Here is a 12950-nt window from a genome sequence, read left to right on the forward strand (position 1 = left end):
AAGTATCTGGCATAGACTCCAGAGCCCAGAGCCATTGGAGAACTAGCTCTATCGCCCCTTTTCGCAGCATGGTCTGTACCTCTTCCTGGAGCTGAGGGATGTGCTGCTTCTGCCAGGTAACCGGAGGGATCCGCAGACACCTGCGTTGACACTCAAGGGTGTGTCCTTGGGCGAGAGCATCCAGCAGATATCGGTCAATGGTGATCTTTCTCCACTCGCTGACGAATCCCGTCAGCCAGCCTCCCACCAGGTTGCACAAGTGGGGGCCCGATGTCCCAGTCGGTTCATGCTTGCTTCAGTGCCAGCGCTTAATGCCCTGCTTCCGTAGACCTGGGAACGGCCGCTGTAGGCTTCCTGCGTTGAGGATCTGGAACGCTGTCAGTACAACATGGAGAAACCTTTTGAAGACCTGCTCAACTTTCCCCTGGAGGAGCAAAAAGACTATCGATGCTGCTGGAGAGAGCCAACAGGCTGTTCCCGTATCTGTTCTGATGGCCTGGAGGGACACGTCGACTACCTTCCCAAACAGATTCTCTCTGTTGAAGAGCATGTCCAGCACCTTCACTTGGACCTCCAGACGGAAATGTGTGGCCTTCATCCAACCTTGGCAACGAAGGCAGACACTGTTCCCCATTTGCCAGAACCCGGTGTCAGTGACGTCGAATGCCACTGTGATGGCGTGATCCGACGCCACTTCCCCTTCCTGGAAGAGAGCGATTGCCTCCATTTTCTTATCGTCAGGGAGGAACTCCAGAATCGGCCCCAGCTTGTACCTCAACTCCCTGTTGTACCTGGCCAGGATCACCAGTGCGTTGGCCGCCTTACTAGTGGCCGCCGTGCTGTAAATCACTTTCTTTCCCATGGCGTCCATCCTTTTGCCCTCGCTGTCCGGAGGGACTGAAGACGAGGCCGAGTTGGCTGACTGTTTCATCATGACCACTGAATCCGGAGATTGGTTCCACACTTGGGTACGGAGTCCGGCACCCTATATTTCTTCTCCAGCCTATCCTGTTTGGCTACAGCCGTGCAAGTGTTCTTCATTAGGACCAGGCCCTCCTCCAAAACATTATCCAGAAAGAGAACTGTCATGATCATCTTCCTCTTGGCCTTGCGCCTTTGATACAAGAAGCCGTCCTTCTTGGTTTCCTCAGGTACCAGCTGGAAAAGCTCAGAGGCCCTGGCGATCATGGAGTGGAACGATCCCACCTCATCCGGTGGGGACACCCTGTGTGGGCATCCAAATGTGGCGATTCACCGTCCGCTGCGACGATGTCTTCGTCATCATCCGCCGGTGTGGTTGTATCCGTTCCCGTGTCTGCTGGGGGAGAAGGGACCCGACGTGGAGGAGGAGGTTGAAATGGGGGTGCCGAATGACGATTTCTTTTCTTCGCTGGAGGCTGATCAGGAACCTGGGGGACCACAGGTACCGGAGCCGAAGGACAAAGGCATCCTCATCTGGATATCTGTAACCAAGGTGTGTGGAGTCGACAGAATATCCAAGGAAATGTCCCTTAGCTGAGAAGGCAGGACAGGAAAACTAGGCCCTGCACCATTGTCATCCTCCTCTTCAACATCCTTGTGGACCGTATTTGAGGACTCCTGATCTTCCTTGTATGTGGATGAGGCCTCCATGGTTTGGGCAACGGCCTGTGAGGGCTGTTTCAGGGCCTCCTCACCCCCCCTTTTACTCCCTGAGGATCTTGAACGGGGCCCTGAGCCAGTTTCACCCCTTCTGGCGTGCCTGCAGACTTTGCCAAAGTCATTGCGGCGGTGTGGCACCTTTGGGGTAGGTACTTTCTGAGCTGCGGGAGGCACCCTCGCAGGATCAGAGCTCTTAGATGTCGTGGCAGTAGCAGCCATCGAGAGAGTCGCCGACGAGGCCTTAGCCTGTGCCGGTTGAACCTGCTTGGGCTGTTCGGCCTTGTTCTCCTCCGTCCACAGCTTCTCAGATTTCTAACGTTGTTTAGCCGGGGTAGATGACTTCCTCTTTGAAGAGGAGCTTGATGGTAGGTTGGCAATGGAGGCGGAAGGTGATGCTGATTGCGCCCTATCCACTTTGGGTGTACTCAGACTTGCGGCTCTTGGCCTTATCTTGTGCCCCTGCAGATGAGGTGCCCTCAAAGGACTTAGCAGACCGGTCTGCGGACCAGTCAGTCCTGGTTGAGGCATGATCCTGCTTGGAGCACGGGTCAGAGGCCATGCTGCCAGCCTACTATGCCTGTCCGTTCTTTTCTTGGAAAAACTGAGGCATATCTCCCACCTCCTTCTGGTCCGGGTGCAGGCAGTATAGGCCTTGCCGGTGCTTGTCCTCCACAAACACATTCTCTAGCCTGCATTTGGTGCAGGGCCTGACGAGAAACCTTCCCTCCTTCTCCTCTGTCATGGTCGGAGGCAGTCCTGGACTGGCCTACCGGGACTTTCCCCGGTGGGCCTTGGGGTCATAGGGCCTCTTTTGGGGGAAGGATACATAAATAAATGTCTGGGAACGAACATCCAGGCCATCCTGAATAGTTTGCTATCCACTGGCTGCAGCATTTCTTTTCTGCCCTTGCCGACCCGCTGAGTCGACCCCGTGGCTCACGCCTGTCCCTTTGTGAGGGGAATCGACTGCACGTGCCCTCTGCTGCGCTCGTATCACATGAGCAGGTGCAGCGCAGTCCGGGCCGACCTGACCACAGTGCTGACTCAGTGCCTCTGCTGCTGGTGAGTGTAGCATGCTCCGCCCGCCAGACCACGAGGGAGGGGAGCAGCAAGCCACATTAGGCGCTGCCATTTCAGGTGCGATTACTATTAGAAAATGTAAATGTTTTTTATTTTGGGCTAATCTTCAGAACGGTCGATCACTGGAACTCACACACATTACCAATCTTTCCAGAAGTCCATAACGCCGAACGTGCAGCACTTGGTCTTCGCTTGCGCAATTAGGGCCCTCTTTATGTTGCTCAGCCATGTTAATAAAGTTTAGCTGTGCGCAAGAGTAGGGGGATGTACCGTGTAGGGGTAACTGTCAAACGGTGCGCAAAATGTGTTGGCCTGAAATGGATCACAGTGGCTGTGACACTCTGCGTGCTCTCCAGTTCCCCCTTTTCAAAATGACTTGTACAAAGTGGGAGCCACAAGTAACACATGCAGCAGGGCGTGCTGCATTCAGGGGCACAGGGAAATGAAGCGTGTTCCTCAATCTGGCATTTCTATCTTCAGAACTATTATTACTTTAGGAGCTGTGCATGTCTGCATACTCTCAGTGGGTGTTCAATTCTGTCTGCTTAAGTGACTTTCTCATGACTTGTTGGCGATCCATCATGGAATGGGTCATTTTGTGCCATAAAACGGTATTTTTGCAGGATTTTGGTTGGACATCATTCATGGAGTCGATGATGCGATAGTGAGCCAGGGTGCAAGAGAGAGGGGGCCAGTGTGCGAGAAAAAGAGGGTGGAAGGGAGCCAGGGTGCAACAAAGCGGGTGTGTGTGTAATGGTGCAAGAGAGCCATGGTGCAAGAGAGAAAGACAGGGCACAAGGAAAAGAGGGTGTGCACGAAGGTGGAAGAGAGCCAGGGTGCAACAAAGAGGGTGTGTGTGTGCAAAGGTGCAAGAGAGAAAGACAGGGCGCAAGGAAAAGAGGGTGTGCACGAAGGTGGAAGAGAGCCAGGGTGCAACAAAGAGGGTGTGTGTGCAAAAGAGCCAGGGAGCAAGAGAGAGAAAGACAGTGCCCAAGGAAAAGAGGGTGTGCACGAAGGTGGAAGAGAGCCAGGGTGCAACAAAGAGGGTGTGTGTGCAAAGGTGCAAGAGAGAAAGACAGGGCGCAAGGAAAAGAGGGTGTGCACGAAGGTGCAAGAGAGCCAGGGTGCAACAAAGAGGGTGGGTGTGCAAAGGTGCAAGAGAGACAAGGTGCAAGAGAAAAAGACAGGGCGTGAGAAAAAGAGTGTGTGCATGAAGGTGGAAGAGAGCCAGTGTGCAACAAAGGGGGTGTGTGTGCAAAGGTGCAAGAGAGACAAGGTGCAAGAGAAAAAGACAGGGCGTGAGAAAAAGAGGGTGTGCACGAAGGTGGAAGAGAGCCAGGGTGCAACAAAGAGGGTGTGTGTGCAAAGGTGCAAAAGAGCCAGGGAGCAAGAGAGAGAAAGACAGTGCCCAAGGAAAAGAGGGTGTGCACGAAGGTGGAAGAGAGCCAGGGTGCAACAAAGAGGGTGTGTGTGCAAAGGTGCAAGAGAGAAAGACAGGGCGCAAGGAAAAGAGGGTGTGCACGAAGGTGCAAGAGAGCCAGGGTGCAACAAAGAGGGTGGGTGTGCAAAGGTGCAAGAGAGACAAGGTGCAAGAGAAAAAGACAGGGCGTGAGAAAAAGAGTGTGTGCATGAAGGTGGAAGAGAGCCAGTGTGCAACAAAGGGGGTGTGTGTGCAAAGGTGCAAGAGAGACAAGGTGCAAGAGAAAAAGACAGGGCGTGAGAAAAAGAGGGTGTGCACGAAGGTGCAAGAGAGCCAGGGTGCAACAAAGGGGGTGTGTGTGCAAAGGTGCAAGAGAGCCAGGGTGCAAGAGAGAGAAAGACAGGGCGCAAGGAAAAGAGGGTGTGCACGAAGGTGGAAGAGAGCCAGGGTGCAACAAAGAGGGTATGTGTGCAAAGGTGCAAGAGAGCCAAGGTGCAAGAGAGAGAAAGACAGTGCGCAAGGAAAAGAGGGTGTGCACGAAGGTGGAAGAGAGCCAGGGTGCAACAAAGAGGGTGTGTGTGCAAAGGTGCAAGAGAGCCAGGGTGCAAGAGAGAAAGACAGGGCGCAAGGAAAAGAGGGTGTGCACAAAGTGGAAGAGAGCCAGGGTGCAACAAAGAGGGTGTGTGTGCAAAGGTGCAAGAGAGCCAGGGTGCAAGAGAGAGAAAGACAGGGCGCAAGAGAGAGAAAGACAGGGCGCAAGGAAAAAAGGGTGTGCACGAAGGTGGAAGAGAGCCAGGGTGCAACAAAGAGGGTGTGTGCGCAAAGGTGCAAGAGAGCCAGGGTGCAAGAGAGAAAGACAGGGCGTGAGACAAATAGTGCGTCCATGAAGATGCAAAGGAGCCCTTGTGCAAGAAAGAGTGAGAGTGTGCAAGGGTACGACAGAGCCAGGGTGCTATCAAGTGAGAGGGTGTGCCCAAGCAAAGGCACAAACAGGAGTGCAAGGGTGCTGGACGGGGATGGTGCACAAGATGGAGAGGGGGCTGTAGGTGATGAAGATAGGGCTGTCTTGAGAGGGACAGGGACTGTGACAAGGGAATACGTGAGGAAGAGGGGGCTGGACGCAAAGGGAAGGTAGTGCATGAGAAGGAGAGTATGTGCATTAAAGGGGGAGTGCGCAGATGGAAATCAAATACGTTGACCCAGGGCCCTGAGCTGCCATCCCCCCATGTTCTATTTCGCTCACATTGTGCTCCCTCTCCCCCGAGCCTGTGATCTGTTAGCCTTTGTGGGTTAACTCCCCTTTTTGCTATGCCCTTCAGAGACACTCTGCAATCTGCCACCCATTTTCACATTCATAAAAAAGAGGGGCTTTTTGGTGCTTTTTTAAAAGAAAACATTCGGTTTAACACTTTATTTGAGAAAGAATAATGATAATCATAATCTGTCAGTGTCCCTTTATCACAAAATGTGCTCAGCATTTACCTTTGTGTTGTTTAATGTTCACTTTTCATACAGTGTGTTGGGTTGATGGAGCTTTTCAAGAATGCTTGCTGCTAACCATTGTTCTTGCTCTGGCTTGAATTCCAGCAAGGCCGACTCAAACTCCCATCCTTCTAATATTGATAAATGTAGTACTATTATGTTGGAAAACAGTAAGATCGGATTTTACAGTGCTAAGAAGCAGTAGCAAGCACTAGCTACAAAACAAGTGAATGAATCAGTCTCCTTTCGACCAACAGTTTTTCCTAATGTTTTATGTTGTCGGGTTCATTTAGCATGTGATTTTGTGCTCTGCAAATCAGCTTTATTAAACACACAGCCATGGTTCTAGTCTTGACAGATAGCAATTAAGACATTAATATAATGTTGATGGACGGATGGGAGGTAATGTGCATAGCTGGATAACATTGAAGACTGGGAAACCCACACACCGTGTATACAATTCCAGGTTCCAGACTTGGCTAAATTGTGTGATTAATTTTACCCAAATGGACAAATTTTCCTAACAGCTAAAGATAGATCACTGAGAAGTGATTAATTTCAGACAGACCATTGTACTTCGGAAGTAAGTCGCACAAGGTTACCATGGCCCGTACCAAGCAGACCTCCCGCAAGTCCACCGGAGGCAAGGCACCTCGCAAGCAGTTGGCCACCAAAGCTGCCCGCAAGAGCGCCCCAGCCACTGGTGGTGTCAAGAAACCTCACCGCTACCGGCCGGGCACTGTGGCCCTCGGGGAGATACGGCGCTACCAGAAATCTACCGAGCTGCTCATCCGTAAACTGCCCTTCCAGCGCCTTGTGCGGGAGATCGCACTGGATTTCAAGACCGACCTGCGTTTCCAGAGCTCTGCCGTCATGGCCCTGCAGGAGGCCAGCGAGTCCTACTTGGTGGGGCTCTTTGAGGACACCAACAAACTCTGACCTATGGAGCGGAGGCTATGCCATATTTGCCGAAGACGTTGTGGGCTAAATTGGAAGGCACATTTTGGCGCAGAGTGCTACGACTGCCGAACTCCACGCCCATAGCAATCATTCAACGCAAATTGAGTCTGCAATCACTGGAATCTGTGGTTATGAGAAATAGCCTATTATTTTTAGGTCAAATCATAAGGCAACCTCGACCAAAAATTTTGGATATCATTCTCCAAGAGACGAAGAGTGAAAAAAATCCAATGATAACAACTTGGTACATCAGACTACTGGAACAAGCTGATAAAATTGGATGCTCAGAATGGGACATAGAACGGATCCTGGGAAAAATAAAGAAAAAACTTAAAATACAAGATTGGATCGAGACCTTAGACAAAGCGGAAGACCTCACAGTCTCCACACATCACACAACGAACACCCAAAAAATAGATGAAGTAAGAAATTATTTTAAAAAGTTTCCAGATAAACGACTGAGAACCTTTCTAAGAGCACGGCTAAACATACTGAAAACCAATGAAATCCTCTTCAGTAGAAAGCAGTCGACCAACAAAAATTGTCGTTACTGTAAGAATTTGGAAACTGAAACATTACGTCATCTACTCCTTCACTGTTCAGGAACGGAAAACCTTCGAAAAACATACCTCAATTCACACAGACTCTTGCACTTGACCGCAAATGAAGAAACTTGGTGGAATAAGCTAATGTGTGGCGATTCAACAACCCTGACGGTAGCCACAGCGAAACTACTGGAAAGTCTGAAGTTGGAGGAAACCAACTCTTGAGAAAAAAGAAATAGAAAACCGCACGACTGCAAAGGGAAAAAGGAAATATGCCTGAAGATATGGACAGATTTTATAAAAATTGTAAATACAATTAAACACAAATAAAACAAATTTAAAAAATGTCAGTTTGCAATATAAAAAACCCTTTATTGCTAAATTCACCATTGTCACGCCCCAGATCACTGAAATTCAGCACGCCCTAAACACACTCCTATCAACTCCACCAACTCCACACCCTTTACGCCCAGGCCATTTTTACAATGTTTGCCTATGGTGCCCTTTATCTTGCTTATGCTAGTGATGTTGAACCATGGTAGACCCACTAGCACAGCTGCATGGGCAAATATGGCTACACTTGCCATATGATGGCAGCATCAAGGAACAAGAGGGTACCCTGTAAAAGATGACGATAAGCTGGCACTCCCTGAGGCTACATTTAGCATATAATGGAAGCAGCTGGGCAAGTGAAGCTGTATTTAGCATTTTATGACTATAACTAGCATCTGAGGTTTTAACAAATGTAAGGGAGGATTGGTCCAAGAGACCCCCCTCCCCTGCATCCTCTCCCCTGGTGAGGTCCATGGCTCGTCAGGGGTCCCCCCTGCCACCAGGGCCCAGGTGGTGGATGGGCCACTGGCTGAAGACATTGACCAAACCTGCTGAATTTAGCTAGGCCCTGGAAAGCATTTTGTCTAATAAAGATGGTTTGAGCCCTGTGCACCGCAGCGCGGCCCCCACCCTTGTAGAGTTTCAATTATCCCTGTGGCCACAGCTCTCTGGCAGATCCGCTGAGAGCCCGTTCCCACGAACAGACGGACATGAGCTAGTGTTAGATACCAACACTGTAACATTTCACCTTCTGCAGTGTATCGCTGTTTCCAGCATGACCCGGCCAGCAGGGCCTGGGTGGAAAAGAACTGTAAAATGGTCCCCTGACAAAAGCAGAGTCCCCAAATACTAATGAGCAAACCACCTGTGATGAAAGCGTTCTCTCCACAACCTCTCTGACTAAAAAACCTGTAAAATGTATAGAAATGGCATAATGTGTGCTCATATGACATTAGGGATGGAGCACCCACATCCCTGTAGCTATGCGCAAATAGTAAAAGCGTCCCGGGGGTTTTTCATGTTATGTGTTTCATCGAGAAGACTGCACCCCACGGTCCCGCGCCAAAACTGAACTAATGCTGCTAGAGTGCAGAGGAAGACAAATGCAACCATATTGAGAGCTCATGTAAGGGGTGCATGAAAATGCACCATATGTATGTCCAAGCTCGCCATGTGCCACTGCCGTCAGTGTTATTGGCGGGTTGTTCCTGCGCGCTCCACCAACCTTACTACTACCTCACTTACCGCACATGTATAGACATGTAACAAAATGTTGTAGTTGTTAAAAACGTAGCGTATAAGTAATATGTTTGATGGCACTAGCAATGCCAAAAACGTGAGCTTTGAAGAGACTCAATGAGTATTGTATATTATGTAAATGTTTATGTCTCTTCCACCTAAATCTGCAACACACGAGGAAAATACCTTTGTGAGCACATGCAAGGCCATTCCCCCTTCCCCCCAGTGAAGCCTGCCAGACGAAAAAGCAGAGGCCTGTGCTGCCTTGCTCCACCTCCCCCAATTCGGCTGGAGCCGCTTCAAACATTCACATTCCCCCGCAGCACCCAAGGCCACGGCCTGCCACCTGAATTATTTACAACCCAGCAGTAAACCCCGGCCTTAAAACACAGATCCAAAGGCGCCCTTTCTTAGGCTCCACGACCCACCGGCTCACCGTAGGTTAATGGCCCCTGTAAAATTAGGACACCCAATATTATGGCAACAATACAGGAACACATCCATAATGACTTCTAACAAGACGTGATAACGCGGACCGCCTATCCCATGCCCCGAGACCCAAACCCGCGACCTATGATACCCGGTCAACAGGACTATGGTAACCATGTATTGATGAATCGCTAACATACCCCACTCTAGGTGCATTCCTCCTGTGTTGCATTAACCAATAACCTATTGGAAGATTTACCAGGGAAGATAATATTGCAAAGTTAAATGACTGTGGTGTGCATGGCCCTAGGGCAGAAAGTCAGGAAAGACATTCATCTCTGACACTGGTCACGGTTGGCATAACAACACCGTCCGGATGAGCCCAGCTGACCTGCCAGGCCCAGCCCAACCCAAGAGGGTAACCAGTGACGTCCTCCAGCCGCGGCAAACCACATCGCAGCAGCACCTATAGCTAGTCGTCGCCACCCAATCTCCACGAACTTGTGCCCCCTATAGCATGTAGGTTCTTATGACATTGTTTGTAAATATATACGCCTGTCTTTGCTATTGTCAGGCAGAGCGCTTTCGGAGTTTGCAGAGTTCTTTGCATGCCCTATTCCGATTGATAAACTCCCATTTAAGCTCACCCGCACTTTGTCCTGGCCTTATTCCCATCCGGGGAGAGTCCATTATTGTCTCTCATTGTGGGGAGGATCGTGCTATCTGGGGACGCTCGCCTTCACTAACATAACCTGATAGTAACCGGGCACAGCGGCAGGACTAGCGTATGGTATGATTGCTCGCCTACTTGTGCCCTATGTGTGCCCTTGGCATATCTTGACAGCACTCATGGGATATCGCTATAGCAGCTTATTTAACATCTAGCTGCCAACTAAAATACCCTTTTTTCGGCTTTAGATATATTTGCTGTTAATTGTGCACACATATTTTAGGCGCTTTTACTTTTGTCACATCACTTCCTGTAGGGTCATCAGGAGTGGGTGGGGTGGTCAAGAGGCACCAGATGCCCCATCCAGTGAAGTCATCAGGTGTAAGATGTAATTTTCACTCCCCCTTGTATTTTGGTAAATTGACATCCTTAATGCCACAAACCCGGTGTTCACTTTTTATTTTGCATTTTTAAAGCGCTCACACAGCCCGGGGGCATCGAGGTGCAGTTACAGGAGTTGTTTATCTTAGTTGCGTAGTTGTTTGTCTTAGTTGCGTATTTATAATGCGCCCAAATACCCAGAGGTTTCCAAGCGCGGTCCCGGGGATCGAACCTGTGTTGCTCCGTGTTGTCTTGCTTCCAAGGCGAGCACGTTGCCGCTGAGATATTCCCCCAGTACGACGGTTCCTGTTATAATGGTGAAACTGGTGGTAGTGACAGGAGGGCAGTGGAGGGGGTGTTTTGGTATGCTGTGCTTCAGTACCTCGTATCCGCTATGTGCACCATGGCAGTTACATTTTCAGCTGAAAGCTGTACTTTTTAATCAACAGTGATGCCCAAAATGCCACATAAATGTAACTCTGTTCCATAAAAGTTTGCTCTTTGTGATCCATGGCGCAATGCCCTGGATGTCTGGTATAAATGAGAACCGACTGAATCATCAGTCTCTTTCTTTTCCAGCCTAACTTCTTCCATCGCTGACATGCTAATTTCAGCAATTACACAACAGGGTCTGTCAAGCATAATAAATAATGAAGTTAAACAGGAAATTAACATTGTCTAGAGGTTTAGGTGGTGGAATTAGAAAAACAAAATCTTAGAATAAAAAAAAGTCTTGTCCTTGCTGTAGGTTGAAATGGCCATTAAGCCCTGTATACGAGGGGAGGTGTTTTTATTGTGGGTTAATGCCCAACACCAAGTTATTGCCGCAGGCATAGCAGAGGGCAATAATTTGGGCAAGAGCATTATCCTAGGTGATAAGGCTATTAGCACTTTGTGGTAAACTAAAACAAAACAGTGTATTTAATTTTGGTTGTTAGGCTTCTGCTGAAGTCAACATATGTGCAAGGAGGTCAATAATTAAGCAATATGCCCCGAGCGGCAGGGGCATTACCGAGTCAGGTAATGCCTCGGGGCCCATAGTTATAGGCCTGAGCAAAGCAAGGGCCTTAACAAAGGCCCTGGGGCATTATTGGACTCGGTAATGTCCCTGCCGTGAGGGGCCTATTGCTATTAGTAACCCGGCCCACAAGACTGGGGTACTAAAAGCATTTTTTATGTCCTGAAACGCTGCAGCGTTTCAGAACGGAAAAGATAAAGAAATGACGAAAATGGCCGCCGGGAAAGGGAACGTGCTGGGAACAGAAGTGTTCCCAGCGCGTTCACTCCTGAAAAAGGATAAATCAGAAGTTAAGTGGGGTTGGTATGGGTGGGGAGGGGTGAGGAAAGTGAAAACAAAAACATACCAGAGTCCCCGGCGGGGGGCGATGGCAGCTTCTCAGCCGTGTGGAGGACTGGTGTGGGGATAGTCCCGCTTCGAGCCTCCTCATTGGCTGAGGGGCTGCACACCCCCCTTCGGGAACAATGGCCCGTGGAATCCCAGCTGAGGGATTCCCACCCGGGTAATGACCCGGCAAGAGCCAACCAGAATGTGTTTTACCTTCTGGTTGACTCTCGCCGGGTACTAATAGAGATTATTGACAGTCAATAATGTCTTACGGATGCTGACAGGTTCCAAACCTCCAATGGGTGTTATCAGCCAGCTCCCAAATGAAGCACCTGAGGCAAATCATAGGGTGCTTGACGAGGGAGAAAGAGCTGAGAACTGTCCATCCAGTCTAGCCATAGTGGGCTAGAATGTCACTGTGATATTGGGAAATACTGGCCACATGGCCAAAAAATGGGGAGGATAAAAAGAAATGTAAGTAAGAGCCATTAAATGTGTCCAAAGTAAAGCAGCACAAATCTGTGCGCTGGCTGCATGACAATGATTGCAATGGTGGGAGGCTGGATAGCGTAGAATGAGTCGGACAGGAGACCGGTGGACTACGGAGTTGGGTGAAATAGAAGGCCGTGTCTGGGAGATAGAGAAAAGGTAAGGAGTTCCAGAACACAGAGCAGGCACTGGAGTAAGTGTTAAAAGCCACGAGGAAAGCACAGGAAAAGAAGAAACAAGGTTATGGTGCGGGCGAGGATGAGGCAGGGAGATGAATTGACACAAAGACGAAATGGCACAGTGCGAGAGTGGGGAGCAGAGATTTGATCAGGCAGCCATGATAAGTGAGAATAATTGCAGAGGAGAATGCACAGGGATTGAGTATACCAACAGGGGCCTAGCGACCGCAGACAGGCACATGAGGGGAGCGATAAGCAAGGAAACAGGAGGCAGCAAAGGGCACCGGTGTTGTCTTACAGGGGGAGAGGAACTTTCACTGTGGTGGAGAAGTGAGCCCTATATAAGACGTTAATCGCTTCTCCTGCCCCATTGTTGCCAGGAATGGACTGGACTATAGGGAACTCTGGAGATTTCCCTGTAGGACTCTGCACTCTGGGCCTCTTTTGTGTGGTAACCTATTTTATTTCCGAATGTTCGCATTGGAAACGGGTTGCAGTTGCTGAAAATGTGCAATATGGGTCCACTTTGAAAATTATTTCCAGGGCCTCTTTTGGTTCCCAGTCCACCCCTTGTCGGAGGGCGCGAAGTAGGGCCTAAGGCCCTGTAGAATCTTCGACGATCTTCGCCCTTGAGGGGTGTGGTACTTCACAGACAACAGATCCCCGCTGTCGGCAAAAGAAAAGAGCACACGGGCTCCATTGAAACAAAAATAAAACTTTTTCCGTCAAAAACAAACAAATAGCTTGGAGAGTAAAC

The 12950-nt window shown here is 49.6% G+C and overlaps 1 protein-coding gene across 1 annotated transcript; it reads left to right on the top strand.

The window, feature by feature from the left end:
- Positions 1 to 6226: 6226 nt before the first annotated feature.
- LOC138528202 (histone H3-like) lies at positions 6227 to 6562 on the top strand. The gene has a single exon (XM_069639656.1). It carries the CDS (start codon positions 6227 to 6229, stop codon positions 6560 to 6562), a length of 336 nt encoding a protein of 111 aa, XP_069495757.1.
- Positions 6563 to 12950: the final 6388 nt, after the last annotated feature.

Source organism: Ambystoma mexicanum, chromosome 7q (assembly GCF_040938575.1).
Source record: "Ambystoma mexicanum isolate Mex_15411 chromosome 7q, UKY_AmexF1_1, whole genome shotgun sequence".
In the NCBI taxonomy this organism is placed as follows: Eukaryota; Metazoa; Chordata; class Amphibia; order Caudata; family Ambystomatidae; genus Ambystoma; species Ambystoma mexicanum.

Excerpts from the sequence above, each read along its gene's own strand:
- LOC138528202 (XM_069639656.1), top strand. The coding sequence starts at position 6,227 with ATGGCCCGTACCAAGCAGACCTCCCGCAAGTCCACCGGAGGCAAGGCA.